At 40.7% G+C, this 15,310-nt stretch overlaps 1 protein-coding gene across 1 annotated transcript in view; it reads right to left on the bottom strand.

The window, feature by feature from the left end:
• Positions 1-757: 757 nt before the first annotated feature.
• haao (3-hydroxyanthranilate 3,4-dioxygenase) overlaps positions 758-15,310 on the bottom strand; it is a 25,086-nt gene continuing 10,533 nt past the window's right edge. Inside the window, exons 4-9 of the mRNA XM_043695691.1 lie at positions 14,328-14,417; positions 6,714-6,757; positions 6,275-6,423; positions 6,094-6,159; positions 2,631-2,713; positions 758-1,281 (exon numbers count right to left, since the gene is read on the bottom strand). Coding sequence (XP_043551626.1) covers positions 1,200-1,281; positions 2,631-2,713; positions 6,094-6,159; positions 6,275-6,423; positions 6,714-6,757; positions 14,328-14,417 — 514 coding nt within the window. The 3' untranslated portion in view covers positions 758-1,199. The remainder of the gene's footprint in view (positions 1,282-2,630; positions 2,714-6,093; positions 6,160-6,274; positions 6,424-6,713; positions 6,758-14,327; positions 14,418-15,310) is intronic.

The following is a 15,310-nucleotide window of genomic DNA, read 5'->3' as shown; positions in this document are numbered from 1 at the left end:
GAATAATAACAGCAGCCACACTTCACCAGCTACTATCCAGGACAAAAGACCCCATACCCACAACATGCAGGATGAATGTGATATATAAAATACCATGCAGCAACTGCGAGAAACATTACACAGGACAGGCAGTCGCCACCAGAATACACGAGCATCAGCTTGCAACAAAACGACATGACCAGTCCTCCCTTATATTAGTACACGCTGACAATGAAGGACACCAATTCAATTGAGGCAACGTCACGATACTGAGACAGGCTAAACAAAGACAAACTCGGGAATTCCTGGAGGCCTGGTATTTATTCACTGGTTCCTTAGACAAACATGTTGTAATAGACCCCATCTACAGACCACTACTTTACAAAACTGGAAGTAGAACCACCTGCCCACAACAGACAGAACCGTATAAATTCAGGGCAGAATCACAATGACAGCGCTTCATGTGGAGGCCTCACAGCACTGAAGGTGTCACTCTGGAGGGAGACAAAACATTTGCAAGAAAATCAACTGACTCAGCGAACTGTAATTATTCAGCAGTGGCACTGAATTACCTCAGCCTTACACCTCCCAGTTTCCTATTCTATTTCCCGAATTTGATTACACTTTGTGACTTAAACATTAGAATAAACACAAATTCATTGTAAAAATTAATATAAAAATTATAGAAATCTGCACTTTGTATCTCCTCTGCATTCCAAACTTGCTTCTGGTCAAACCTGTGCTTGGTTTCGAATCACTGCTTGCAAGAAGGATCGAGCATTGTACGAATGATATTTTTATTTAAGTTGTTGTGTATCACAATCAGTTGAATTTCCTCTTATTATTGATACATAATGCAAACCACACTGATTAATTACTAACTATTGCATTATTACATTAAAAAACAATAATTGCCTGGATTTTGTTGATCAAGTTCAGATCACATTCCAGCACAAGTCAAATGTCTCAGAGCCACAGCAGCTTATTCTTCAGATTCAGCTCATATAATGACCAATGGAGGGCCTTTTTTTAGCCCCTCTCCCATGTATCTGTATTTAGAACATCTAAAGATTTTCATTCTTTTAACCTGTGATTCATTCTTTATCCAAAATTTTAAAAAAAGTAATTATAATAAATGAGAGGATTCACTTCAAATTATTCCAACAATTACATGTGCAATGAATGAGACAGGTGAGGATAATGCTGAGCCTGCAGGATTGTTATTTAACATAGGATTTCTTCAGGGCTGGATCCTGTATGACACAAAGTGCAATTGTTCCTTCAGCTCTTTTCCAAATATATCTTGCATAAAGAAAAGATAGAAAGGTTGAAATGAAATGAACATGCATTCTTTATTTCAGTGCTGAGAATACAGCAGATTGCTTTTTATTTCTGGAACATGGAGAGCAGGAAATTGCAGGAGTTGACTGATCTCAAAGAACAAAGAACAATACAGCACAGGAACAGGCCACCACGCCTGCACCAACACATTAAATCAGCCTTTCAAAAGTAAAAACCTTTCGCCTCTCTGCAGTCTGTATTCCTCTATTCCCTGCCTGTTCATGTATCCATCAAGATGCCTCTTAAATGTTTAAACAGTGCAACTGTATCTGCTTCTATCACCTCCTCTGGCAGTGCATTCTCGACATTTATCACCTTCTGTGCAAAAAACCTGTCTCTCACAACTCCTTTAAACTTTCTACTTTTACCTTAATCCCATGTCCCCTAATAACTGACATTCCCATCCTGGGGAAAAAGACACGGACTATCCGGTGGACTAAGTTTGAAAGTGGGAGAGTTTGGACAAGAGAAAGCTGAGGCCTGCGAAGGTGGGGAAGCCTGTCGGATCTTCTCACAATCAGGCAGCTGATTGGTTGCCAGTGAGCTACAGGAATTAGGACCTGCAAGAAGGAAATGTTAGCTGCCAAGAGCTGCTAGCCCATTGACGGCCAGCAGCTCTGTGCCTCTCACATCAGATTCCCATAGGAAAAGTCAATATTTTTGAGAGGGATGGGGAAGGATTCTTGGGTTAGGGGTCAAAAGGAGGGAGTGAGGAGTCAGAAAATTAGGGCAAGATCTGACTGACTGTCTGCAGACGGCCCCCTTCCCTAACTTCTGCCCTTCCATTGTGCAAACATTATGAGGGACATCCCCATCAGTTGCTCTCATTGATTAACCATCAGATAGGCCAAATTAATTGCAGACTAGGCAGATGGGGCCCTTCAAATGGTCTTTAACTGGCTCCTGGAGAGTCTTAACTGAAGATGGGGTGAACTTGGGTCTTAATACCCAAAGCTGAAAATGTGTTGCTGGAAAAGCGTAGCAGGTCAGGCAGCATCCAAGGAACAGGAGAATCAATGTTTCGGGCATAAGGCGGCGCTTTTCCAGCAACACATTTTCAGCTCTGATCTCTAGCATCTGCAGCCCTCACTTTCTCCTCTTAATACCCAAAACATAATTACATAAAATCACCACCGCCATCACATCTCACTAAGCTCACTTTCCACTTCCATGGTCGATTATTTTTGTAGCAGGAGGTGCAGGAATAATGAACCAGTAGAAATGCAACTGAGAGGTCTGTTTTCTCTAGTTTGTGATACTGTGACTCTTATAATTTTACAGACCTAACTGTCTTCAGTATATACACTTACTTAGTATTTAATGGGACGAGAAAGCTATCTCCAGCAGTAAGTTTGGTAGTCTTGCCATCGATCACCACAACAGATTTACCCTCCTGAAAAAGAGAATAATTGAAGAGCCATCTTTACGTAAAAGTTATGATTATGCTTGGTTGTGATCTGTCATATATAAAAAAAATATATTATACCCTCGTGACACACTGTTAAGGCCAATGAGCACTTGTGAACGCGTGACTTTCTAGTCTCCAAATCCAATCTCTGCTGAAACAAAATAAATCAACTGCATACAAAATACAGTCAAGTGTTTGGGAATGGCTTGAAATCATTCCAACTCAGTCAAGCAGAGGAGTTGCTTAAAACACAAGCCATTTCAAAGTTCATGTGACTGTAGAATAGCAAGAGCGCCCTCAGGTGGTCAAAGTGAGACTTACAGCCCATGGTTAATTTATGTTCGTGAATATTGTAGTGTCCCAGCAGAATTCAAAGGCACATTTCATGACTCAGTAAGTATATTCTAATATCACAATGCTTTTTCATTTATTTACATTTCCTATCACCATTCATTGGTAGAGTGACAACCATCACCATGTCACGCCTTGGTTTTCTTTCTCTACTTGGTTTGCATCTTCTCCTCCTCCAAGGCCTTGTATTGTTTCACCCACTCTTCTTTAAAATCTTCATTTTACTGCTTCCCAAATCTCACCTAGAATCTCTCACTGCTGCACTGAACAACTCCTCAGTGATCTCAACCTCCATCTCAGCCCATCTCTTGAAAACTGCACTCCAACATTTACTCACAGCACAACTCCAGCTTTTCACAAACAGTGAGCTTCACCAAGCCGATCCTGCCATTGGATTTTCCTGAGCTCCAGTTTTGCTCAGTTGCACAAAACAAATACAGTGGAATTTCAAACGTCCACTCTCTGCTGTGCTGAACTAATTGTGGATTGGCTTCTTTTCAGCCCTTCACAGCTCCTAGAACCTCTCTGGGTCCTCGCTACGCAGAGGTATCCAACTGCTCTCTGACTTCTATGTACCCAAATAAGCAGAGCCCATGAAGTTCAATGGACTAAATATTAATTGTGTGCAGGCCTTACAGAGCTTCGAGGTCTTCCCTGAGGCCTCAAAACACAGGTATTCAACTCCTTTAGGACTTCATGACACAGCAGTACACAGAACCCATGTAGTTTCAACTGCTTTAGCAGTCCTGCCTAACATGGATAAAAGCAAAATATTGCAGATGCTGCAAATTTGAAATAAAACAGAAAATGCTGGAGAAACTCAGCAGGGGTAGCCACATCTGCAGAGAGAGAAACAGAGGTAATGTTTCAAGTCTGATATGACATCTAACATGGAATCTCCTTTTCCATCACTCCCACACTGTCTTCTAGTCTCCTTGCTGGTCACCTTTCAGACTCCTCTTCAGTGAACCCTGAACTGTCCTGAGTGACCTATTGAAACATCTGCAACAGATCCTGTTGCTAGGCAGAATTGAACATAACTAATACTTTGGAAGTCAAATATAGCATCTTTTGAATTGCGTCGACTCCTAATGGTGCAATGTTCACTGAATTTTGGCTCCTGCAGCATGAATCGATACAGCAGAAAAAAAGGATTCATCACAATATTCAACCAGATATGAGTCACATATTGTAGACCATTAGTGGAAAGTCCAGTGAGAGGTGAAACAGAAGGAGAGCATCTCTATTTAATCTTCCAGCTTGCCTGGCCAAGGACACTCCAGATATCAGATCACAGACTTAAGTGCCTTTCAGGTGACTTTGTAGAAAAAAATTGATTTGTTTATTTGGGATATTTTAAAATAGACTTGTGCAATGAGTAAGTTAAAAAAAAAACTCTCAAGACAATGAATGAACAATTCAGAATGATTGAAAAATTAATAATGGAGTGTGAAAAACTGACTGGAAGTGTGGAAGGAAAAAAACTACTCCAATGCACGTGGGATTTCCTTTTTGTCTTTGCAACACTTTTTGAATAAACAGAAGAAAAGCCCTAAGGATGAAACTTGTGAAGTTGTGCCAGGTATCCATGTAAACATCGCAAGCCCTTACTGAAGATTTGACATGAAATGCACACTGTAGCACACAAAATGCTACCAGATGAAAATTGAGCATAAAGAATTGGGCAGAAACGTGCCTAAGGCTGGCACATCTCATTTCCCGTCCCTCTGTAAGTAAAGAAGCAGGTGCAGCAGCTGTGAAGAAGGCAAATGGTATGTTGGCCTTCAGAGTGAGAGGATTTGAGTATGGGAGCAGCAATCGAGCAGGACCTTGGTGAGACCACATCCGAGTATTGTGCGCAGCTTTGGTCTTCTTCTCTGAGGAAGGATGTTCTGGTTCTGAAGGGAGTGCACCAAAGGTTTACCAGGCTGATTGCTGCTATGGCAGAACTGACGTATGAAGACAGATTGGATCAGATAGGGCTATAGTCACTGGAGTTTAAAATAGTTGGGGACAGGGGGTGATTCTCATAGAATTCTATGTAATTCTTACAGACCAGACAAGATAAATGCAGGAACGATATTCTCAATAACTGCAGAGTCTAGAAGCAGGGGTCCTGGTCTAAGGATACAGGATGGCTATTTAGGACCAAGATGAGAACATAGTTCTTCACTCAGAGAGTGGTGAGCCTTGGAATTCCCAGTCAGTGGAAGTGAGGAGTGGCATGGTGGCTGAGTGGTTAGCACTGTTGCCTCACAGCACCAGGGAACTGGGTTCAATTCCAGCCTCAGGCAACTGTCTGTGTGGAATTTGCACATTCTCCCTGTGTCAGTGTTGGTTTCCTACAGGTGTTCTGGTTTCCTCCCACAATCCAAAGATATGCAGGTTGGATGGATTGCACATGCTGCACCATAGTGTCCAGGAATGTACAGGCTAGGTGGATTAGCCATGGGAAATATAGGGTAGGTGGGTCTGGGTGAGATGCTTTTCAGAGGGTTGGTGTGGACTTGATGGGCCAAATACTTCCACTCTGTAGGGTTTCTATGGTTTGAGGCAAAAAGTTTGAATGTTTTCAAGAAGGAAATCCATTTAGCTCTTGGGCTAAAGGGATCATAGGGTATGGGGTGCAAGTGGGAACAGGGTACTGAATAGGATGATCATCCTCAAAAGGGCTGAACGACCCACTTCTGCTCCTATTTTCCATGTTTATCTTGATTTTTTTTCCATGCTTGTGCTCTGCCCATATAGCTGATGAATACCTTAGCTGTAGCTTTTGAAAGTCGTGGCCAAGATGACAGTGATTTCATTCAGTGTGGACCATATGATGCCGGCCATTTGTGAACCATTGGCATCTAGACAAAGATATATCTTTAAGCTGCAGTAGCTCTGCCTGCCAGCTATGAGGCAAAAATTAAACCTTATTCTGAAAGCATATGGAAGAACTGAAAGCTAGATTTGATTCATGCTTAAGAATGTCAGAAAAATATTATGAGATGAACATTAAAGCCCCTTACCAGCTGCCATATCCAGGTGTCTGCACTCTGCTTTTCCTCACTCTCTCCAGTTGCATACACTACTGTCTGTCAGAACCACACAAACAGGCACATCACAATTAACAGGCACAAACCGATGATAATATAAATTATTGCAACCAAGCTCAACAAATCTCTAACAGAATTAAACTCTTTCTTTCACCTTGGTCTCAAACTGATCACCAAACATGTCAATAACACACTTTTCTTTGATATCCTGATTGTGCTGGCAGAGCCAATCTTGAAGTGAAAATGGTTTCATAACAGTGCTAATAGTGTTTAGACAAAATGGAAGTTCTTTCTGCAACTTGTCTGTGAATCAAGCAAGAGATAAAGTCACAGTTAATATTGATAATCTTTATTTACCAAGTAATAGCTAAATATCACAACTATAACAATGTGACAGAGATTCATTCTAAATCTTGACACACAAGTACTCAGTGGTGCTGTTAAGTGCAAAAATGCGAAGTCTGCTGTGTTCTCCATGCACAAATCTTATGCTAGGCACTTTACTTGCATGATAAAAATCAAATAAAAACAAACGTTTTAAAGTCAGATGATATCAATAGCGCAGGCTTAAATTATTTGGATATATTCTGTACCTGGATTTGGTTTCCCAGTTCTACATTCTTTAGAGTTGAAAAATCTGTAAGATAAAGGAAATAATGTTCTCCAACTGATTTGAGCAATACTTACTCGGCTTGAAGAAGAGTGGCCAGAAACATTCACATTATTCGACTGAATGAAGAAAGATGGAGTAAGAGCACAGAAGGACCATAAGCCCATAAGACATAGGAGTAGAGATTACGCCATTCAGCCCATTGAGTCTGCTCCGCCATTCAATTATGGCTGAGAAGTTTCTCAACCCCATTCTCCCACTTTTTCTTGACAATCAAGAAGCTATCAATCTCTGTCTTAAATATACTCAATGACCTGGCCTCCACAGCCTTCTGTGACAGTGAATTCCATAGATTCACCACTCTCTGGCTGAAGAAGTTTCTCCTTATCTCTGTTCTAAAATGTCTTCCCTTTACTTTAAGGCTGTGCCCTTGGGTCCTAGTCTCTCCTATCAATGGAAACATCTTCCCACGATCCACTTGGACCATGTGGTACACCAACACTGGCAGAGATAACTGTTGCACTAAATGGCGTTTCTAGTGGAATATGTTATTCAACAACATTACTTGAAATTCTAAAGATAAATAAGCAAGTCTACATGGAGCAATATCAACAAATGCAATGGAGATAAAATGTAAACAGAAGCAGATGTCTGTAAAAGGAAAAAGAGGCAACAATGAGCATAAGCTCCTGAGAGAGCAAGGCTGGGCAAATCAGATGATCAGACCATAAGACATAGGAGCAGAAATTAGGCCATTCAGCCCTTTGAGTCTGCTCCGCCATTCAATCATGGCTGATAAGTTTCCCAACCCCATTTTCCCGCTTTTTGCCCGTAACCCTTGATACTCAATAACCTATCTATCTCCGTCTTAAATATACTCAATGACCTGGCCTCCACAGCCTTCCAGGGCAATGAATTCCACAGATTCACCACTCACTGGCTGAAGAAGTTTCTCCTTATTTCCATTCTAAAAGATCTTCCCTTTAATCTAAGGCTGTGCCCTCGGGTCCTAGTCTCTCCTACCAATGGAAACATCTTCCCAACATGCACTCTGTCTAGGCCATTCAGTCTGCTGTATATTTCAATTAGATCTCCCCTCATCTTTCTAAACTCCATTGAGTATAAACCCAGAGTCCTAAAACATTCCTCATATGTTAAGCTTTTCATTCCTGGGGCCATTTGCATGAACCTCCACTGAACACGCTCCAGGGCCAGTACATTCTTCCTGAAATATGGGACCTAAAACTGCGCACAATACTCCAAATGTGGCCTGACAAGAGCCTTATAGAGCTTTAAAATACATCCCTGATTTTATATTCAAGTCCTCTCAAAATAAATGCCATCATTGCAAGATAAATGCCATCGACCTGCAAATTTATCTTGAGAGAATACTGGACCAGAACTCCCAAGTCTCTTTGCACTTCAACCTTCTGAATTTTCTCCCCAGTTAGAAAATAGTCCATGCCTCTATTCTTCCTACTAAAGTACATGATCTCACACTTTCCCACATTGTATTCCATCTGCCACTTCTTTACCCACTCTCCTAACCTGTCCAAATACTTCTGCAGTCTCCATGTCTCCTCAATGCGATCTATCTTTCTCCCTCTCTTTGTATCATCTGTAAACTTAGCCAGAATACCCTCTGTTCCTTCGAGATCATTGATGTATAAAGTGAAAAGTTGTGGTCCTAACACTGAGCCTAGTGGAACACCACTTGTCACCAGCTGCCATCCTGAGAAGAATCCTCTTATCTCTACTCTCTGCTAGCATCCTGCCTCTGAAGCCATGGGCCCTTATCTTACTTAGTAGACTCTTATTTGGCACATTGTCAAAGGCCTTCTTGAAGTCCAGGAAGATAACATCCATTGGCTCTCCTTGGTCTAACCTGTTCATTATTTCCTCGAAGAATTCTAGCAGATTTGTCAAGCGCAACCTCCCCTTGATGAAACCATGCTGACTTTGCCCTAGTTTACCATAAACTTCCAAGTATTCAGAAATCTCATTGTTCACAATGGATTCCAGGATCTTACCCACAACCAAGATTAGACTAATTGGTCTGTAATCTCCCCTCTTTTGTCTTCCTCCCTTTTTAAACAGGGTGCCAAGTTAGCAATTTTCCAGTCCTTTGGGACCCTCCCTGATTCTAGCAATTCCTGAAAGATCACCACTAACACCTCCACTATCTCTTCAGCTATCTCCCTTAGAACTATGGGGCGTGGTCCATCTAGCCCAGGGTATTTATCCACCTTCAGGCCATTCAGTTTTTATAGCAACAAATAATAAGGAGCAGCCCAGAAAAGGTAGAGGTGTTGCACAAATATTGTGTATCAGTCTTCCAGTAAGAGGACACTAATATCATTACAAACATATCAAATCATCAATGGGCTAAAGAGAGTAGGGAAGAAATAAACACAATAACTATCATCAGAGAATAGGGGGAACTAATACGTCAATAATTTCCCTGGCTCTGATGGGTTGCATCTTAGAATTTTAAAGGAAGTAGCTACAGAAATAATGGATGCACTGGTAGTAATCTTCCAAGAATCCTTAGATTCTGGAAAAGTCTCAAAGAATTGGAAAACTGCCAATATAGCACCTTTATTCAAAAGGGAGACAAAATAAAGGTAAGTATAGGCCAATCAGCTTAACATCTGTCCTTGGGAAATGGAAGAGTTTATTATTAAAGATGTAATAGCAAAACATTTGGAAACATGTAATATAATCACACAGTGTTTAGCATGGCTTCATGAAAGAAAAGTTACGCTTAACAGATTTATTATGGTTCCTTGAGTCTGTAACAAGCAGAGTAGATGAAAGTTACCATTAGATGTAATATATTTGGATTTCCAGAAGGATAGAGTACCACACAGAAGATTAGTTAATAATGTAAGAGCCAATGGTATTGAAGTTAAGGTAAAACCATTGTCCCTGTTATGGACCAGACCAAACCACCTCTAAATATTCAGAAGATAGTCTAGGCCCTAATGTTTTCTTATTTTAAAGATAAATGGAAGGTGTTGCATTCCAGACGCAATTCGATTGGTCAAACTACCGGATTTAAAGCAAAACACACTTTATACATCTACTATTGTTAAAATACAACAAAAGAGAAGGAATTGGAATAACAACTCTATTGGAAAACTGAACAGAATAATTGATGCAGTAACTATTACTAATTAACTGTTCCAATATATTAACATCCCATGAACACACTCTAAGCAAAAGGCAAATTCAGACACAGGTTGTCTTATATGCAACTTCTGTAGCGGGCAGCAAGCCCCCAGCTTTTGGCTGTAACTAAGAAAGGGAAATAAATAGTTTACACTTTTTCATGATCCCAACAGCAACTGCTGAAAGCTAAACAGAAAACCCTGATTCTGTGGGTGGGGGCTTGACTACACACATTAAGGCTGATTCTATTGTTCCAAGTTTTTGAAATTGAAACATCCAAGGCTTCACAAGTTGTTTATCGTCTCACAGACTGCTCAACATCTCTGCCTCAAAGCCTCTCTTAAAAATAAAGGACAAAATAACCTCGGAAAGGCATAGTATTGTCACTTCCCAGAGGACCATAGAGCTGCTCTCTCATTACAGAGAAAGAGAGACAATTGATGGTTAGTTTAATCTGAGGGTCATCATGCCTCACGTTGAGAAGTGGTACATTAACTTGAGAATTGGCTAGCTAATAGAAGACAGATTTCAGATAATGGAAGTATTTTCAGGATGGCAATCTGTAAGTAGTGGAGTGCTACAGGGATGATTGCTGGGGCCACAAATATTTACAGTATATATTAATAATTAGGATGATGGAAGCAAATGTGCTGTTGTGTAATAACGCATTATTTTTCAAAGTAGGTGCGTAAGTGACAATATGAGATGGTGCCGTCGAAAGGAATGCTGGTGGTTCAGTAGATGTCTACAGAGTAGTGAACTGTACCAAGAATGGCATCTGGTAAATGGGGCAGAAATAAGCGATACCCCAGGTGTGTGTCAGGTAATTAATAAGGTCAGTTTGGTAAGATAGGGCGAGAGAACTCACTGGACCCCGAAATGAAAACCCACCCCCACGAAAATCTCAATGCAGTTGTGACTTAGCCAAAGGAACATAAGAATCACCACAACACAAGAATTTCACTCTGAATCACAAAGCTATTTGCAAACAACTATTGTGTATTTATTTTGCTGTTAATGGCACAGTTCAGCACCATTTAACTTGCAAAATTGAAGTTCTCTGTCAGAACTTCCCTTATTTTTGAAAGAGTTTTATTAACTGAAATTGCACTTTTGATGAATGGTGAACAGTTACACAACTGTTCTGCAATTGATTTGAATTTTAGGTTCAGGTGCAGTCACAGGACCAAAACTAAGCAAATTACATTGTAGATGTACTATCTTATCAACTCTCCAGAATTTGATAGAAGTTGCAAACAAGAAATTGTGAAAGCATGTCTGGTGAGTCAGAGAATACTCAGAGGTCAGAAATATTTCAGCAGCTATTGGGATAGCGGAATCTCACTTGTGAAACATTATCCTGAACTCCCAGGGTGTTTTTTGCAATATTTGTGCATTTTGGTGCGTTAATGCTGCAGCTGTGGTGCCAGTGTCAAGCTATTGCATCTCACACTAACTGTACGATTAGACTGTAACTGCAAGCTGAATCCAATGTCACTACAGAACTCAACAATGGAACAAATTAGTCAAAAAATGTGGTGCTGGATAAGCACAGCCAGTCAGGCAGTACACAAGGGGCAGGAGAGTCGACTTTTCAAGCATAAGCTCTTCATTAGGAATTCCTGAAACATTGACTCTCCCCCTCCTCGGGTGCTGCCTGACCAGCTGTGCTTTTTCAGCACCATGCCTTTTTACTCTGATCTCTAGCATCTCACTTTCTCCTAATGGAACAAAGTAGTCATTTTTTACATATATGAAGTCTAACAACACTCTGCTCCAGAGTGGGTTTCGGCCAGAACACATGGTTTATTCTCCTTAGCGCTGGTGCATGGCTTGCACCAATGCTAAATTTATAATACAAGTGTAAGAATTTTGCAAGTTTGTTAAAAAGATTTCTGAAAATTGATTCATAGGTTGTGTATGATGCCAATAAGGTCAGAATTAATTGCCCATTCCTATTCTCTCTTTCAGTGTGGGTGTGAGTCACCTCCTTGAAACATGGATGCCTGCGGCGAAATAAGTTGGTGGGCAGTTTCAGGATTTGGATTCAGTGATGCTGAAGGAACAGTGATATCTTCCCAAGTTGGGATAATATGCCACTTAGTGCTTCCATCCAACACTATCTGTCCTTGTCTTTCTGGACGATAAAGGTTGACAGTTTGAAAGTTGCCATCAATATATTCTTGGTCAGGTTCTGCATTGGATCTTGTGTTGGTGGTGAGGGAATGAATGCTGAAGGTGGTGGATATTGTGGTGACTAAGTGGGAATCTTTATTGTGTTCATGTGGAACTTAGAATCATACAGCACAGAAACAGACCTTTTGGTCCAACTTATCCATGGCAACCAAACATACCAAACTGACCTAGTTCTATTTGCCAACATTTGGCCCATATCCCTCTAAATCCTTCCTCATTGTATACTCATCCAGATACCTTTTAAATGTTGTAATTATACCAGCCTCCACCACTTCCTCTGGCAGCTCATTCCATACACACACTATGCTCTGCATGAAAAAGTTACTGTCAGATTATTTTAAAATTTTCCTCCTCTCACCTTAAACCTATGCCTTCTTGCTTTAGACTCCCCCACCCCAGGAAAAAGACCTTGGCAATTCATCCTATCCATGCCCCCTCATGATTTTATATATCTCTACAAGGTCACCCATTAGTGTCCGATGCTCCAGGGGTATAAACCCCAGCTTATTCAGCCTCTCCATATAACTGAAAACTTCTAGTCCCGCAACATCCTTGCAAATCCTTTCTGCACTCTCTCAAGTTTAACAACATCTTTCCTATAGATGGATGATCAGAACTGTACGCAGTATTCTAAAAGTGGTCTCACCAATGTCCTGCACATCCACAATACGACGTCCCAATTCCTATACTGAATGTCCTGATCAATGAAGGCAAGCGTGCCAAATATCTTCTTCACCACCCTGTCTACCTGCAATCCCACTTTCAAAGAACTATGGACCTGCACCCCTAGGTCTCTTTGTTAGGCAACACTCCTCAGAACCTTACCACTAACTATATATGTTCTGCTCTGTTTTGGCTTACCAAAATGCAACAACTCACATTTTTCTAAATTAAACCTCAACAAGCACTCCTCGGCCCATTGGCCCTTCTGATCAAGGTATGTTGTACTCTGAGGTAATCTTCTTCATCGTCCACTATACCATCTATCTTGGTGTCATCTGCAAACCTAATAACCATTCCTCCTATATTCACATCCAAATCATTTAGGTAAATGACAAAAAGCAGTGGACTCAACACCGATCCTTGTGGAACACCGCTGGGTCAGATCTCCAGTCCAAAAAAACAACTGTGCACCACCACCCTCTGTCTCCTACCTTCAAATCAGCTCTATCCATATGGCTACTTCTCCCCCTGTTCAATGTGATCTAACCTTGCTAACCAGTCTACCATGTGGAACTTGTTGAATGCTTTGCTGAAGTCCATACAGACAACATCTGCTGCTCTGACTTCCTCAATTCTTTTTGTCACCTCTTCAAAAAATTCATTCAAGTTAGTGAGACACGATTTCCCATGCACAAAGCCAGTTTGACTATCACTAAGCAGTCCCTTGCCTTGCCTATCAAAGCCATGATCCTCCATTCACCACTGTTTTTTCGAGTGTTACAGGAGCTTGACTCCTTCAAACAAGTAGAGATTATTCTATCTCACACCTAGCAGACTTTGGACAGACCATGTGGCAGGCAGAGAGTCATTTGCTGCAGAATTCCCAACAATTCCAGTCAGAAGCAGAACATGATATCTGCCCTCAATGTCGAAGCTAATAGACTGTACAAAGCAATGGACAACATATGGAATCTTTACAAAGTGGAAGAAGGCCATTTGGCCCATTTGAGGAAACCCATGCAGACATGGGGCACATATGCAAACTTCACACAGACAGTCACAAGAGGCTGGGTCACTGGCGATGTGAGGCAGCAGTGCTAACTACTGAGCCACCATGCTTATGTCTTTTTGTTTCATGTTCTGGAAATGTTAATCACCTCATCCCTTCCCCAACCCCAATCCGTAAATTATTTTAAACTCCTTGTGACCCCTTTGTTTAGGTTTTCCCAATAGTGTTAGTGGGAATACACTTTCCCAATAGTGTTAGTGGGAATGCACTTTTCTAATAGTGTTAGTGGGAATGCACTTTCCTAATAGTGTTAGTGGGAATGCACTCCATTGAGAAGTCAATGGAGTCAAGAAGGGAATGAGCGAATAAAGTTACACAATTAGTATCCTACAGAAAAAGGGGAACAAAAAAAACATTTGATATTGTATTGTGTTTTTGTGTACATCCAGCATCAGGATACCTGAACTTTGGTTCATGAAATGCAGAACAAAAATCATGTTGTACATGACGAGTGAATGCTTTTTTAAACATTTTACAAAATTATCAAAGATTTCTTACTCCTTTATGATGGGACCAAGCTGGGTGCCCAAGTCTGCACAGTAGAACCATCTCACAAACAGTACATCAGTGGAATTGTCTACATAGTATCTGTCAAAAGAAATCTAAGCATTAACCTTGCAGTTGCATCTTTTGGTGACATATGATTGTTCCTCACAGAAATACAAAAAAACCCCAAGCCTGTCTAAATGGCAATCTTAAAAATGTATAACCAGATTCAGTGGAATGTATAGTTACGCTCAAATTTCCAGAAGAACCTGCTTTGAAAGTTTATGAACACAATTCAGCTGGCAAGGCCAGCACATGTGGAGTAAATCATTCCTGTTGCAGTGTGAACTACTGACATTTTTCTTCCTATGATAAATAGGGCTATTTATTTCATTACCAAACAACAATAAGGGAATGTTTCTGCAGTGCATTGGATATCACAAAACATATTTATAAAAAGTGATTTTGATTTCATCAATGAAATTATTGTCATTATCGTTCCAAGGATATTACTCTGTGAATGTATTTTTCTAATCTAAATTTCAGTTCTTCTTTTTGAAATCTAGCAACAGAACAAAATATTGGATTAGACACTCTCACTTACCCTTTTCCAATGCAGTTTTCTAATTAGCCATTCAAAGGTCTGACAATTTTCTGTTGTGTCTGGCAGAATTCATGAACTCCCTGGCTGACTTCAGCTTTGTGCTTTTTTTCCCTTTAGGAGGAAGCTCCTTTTCCTGATTTCTTCAGCTTCCAGCTTTCTTTAGCCTATCTTTTTAATCTTTAATCTCTTTGATCTTTCTATTGAGATCTTTTGCACTGCATTACTTGGTATCTGAGTTCTCAGCAGAAAAATGTGTTGCTGGAAATGCGCAGCAGGTCAGGCAGCATCCAAGGAACAGGAGAATCGACATTTCAGGCATAAGCCCTTCTTCAGGAATGAGAAAGGTGTGCCAAGCAGGCTAAGATAAAAGGTAGGGAGGAGGGACTTGGGG

This window comes from Chiloscyllium plagiosum, chromosome 9 (assembly GCF_004010195.1).
Source record: "Chiloscyllium plagiosum isolate BGI_BamShark_2017 chromosome 9, ASM401019v2, whole genome shotgun sequence".
In the NCBI taxonomy this organism is placed as follows: domain Eukaryota; kingdom Metazoa; phylum Chordata; class Chondrichthyes; order Orectolobiformes; family Hemiscylliidae; genus Chiloscyllium; species Chiloscyllium plagiosum.
Note: the sequence above shows the minus strand (reverse complement) of the source record. Positions and strands in the feature narration are given on the sequence as shown.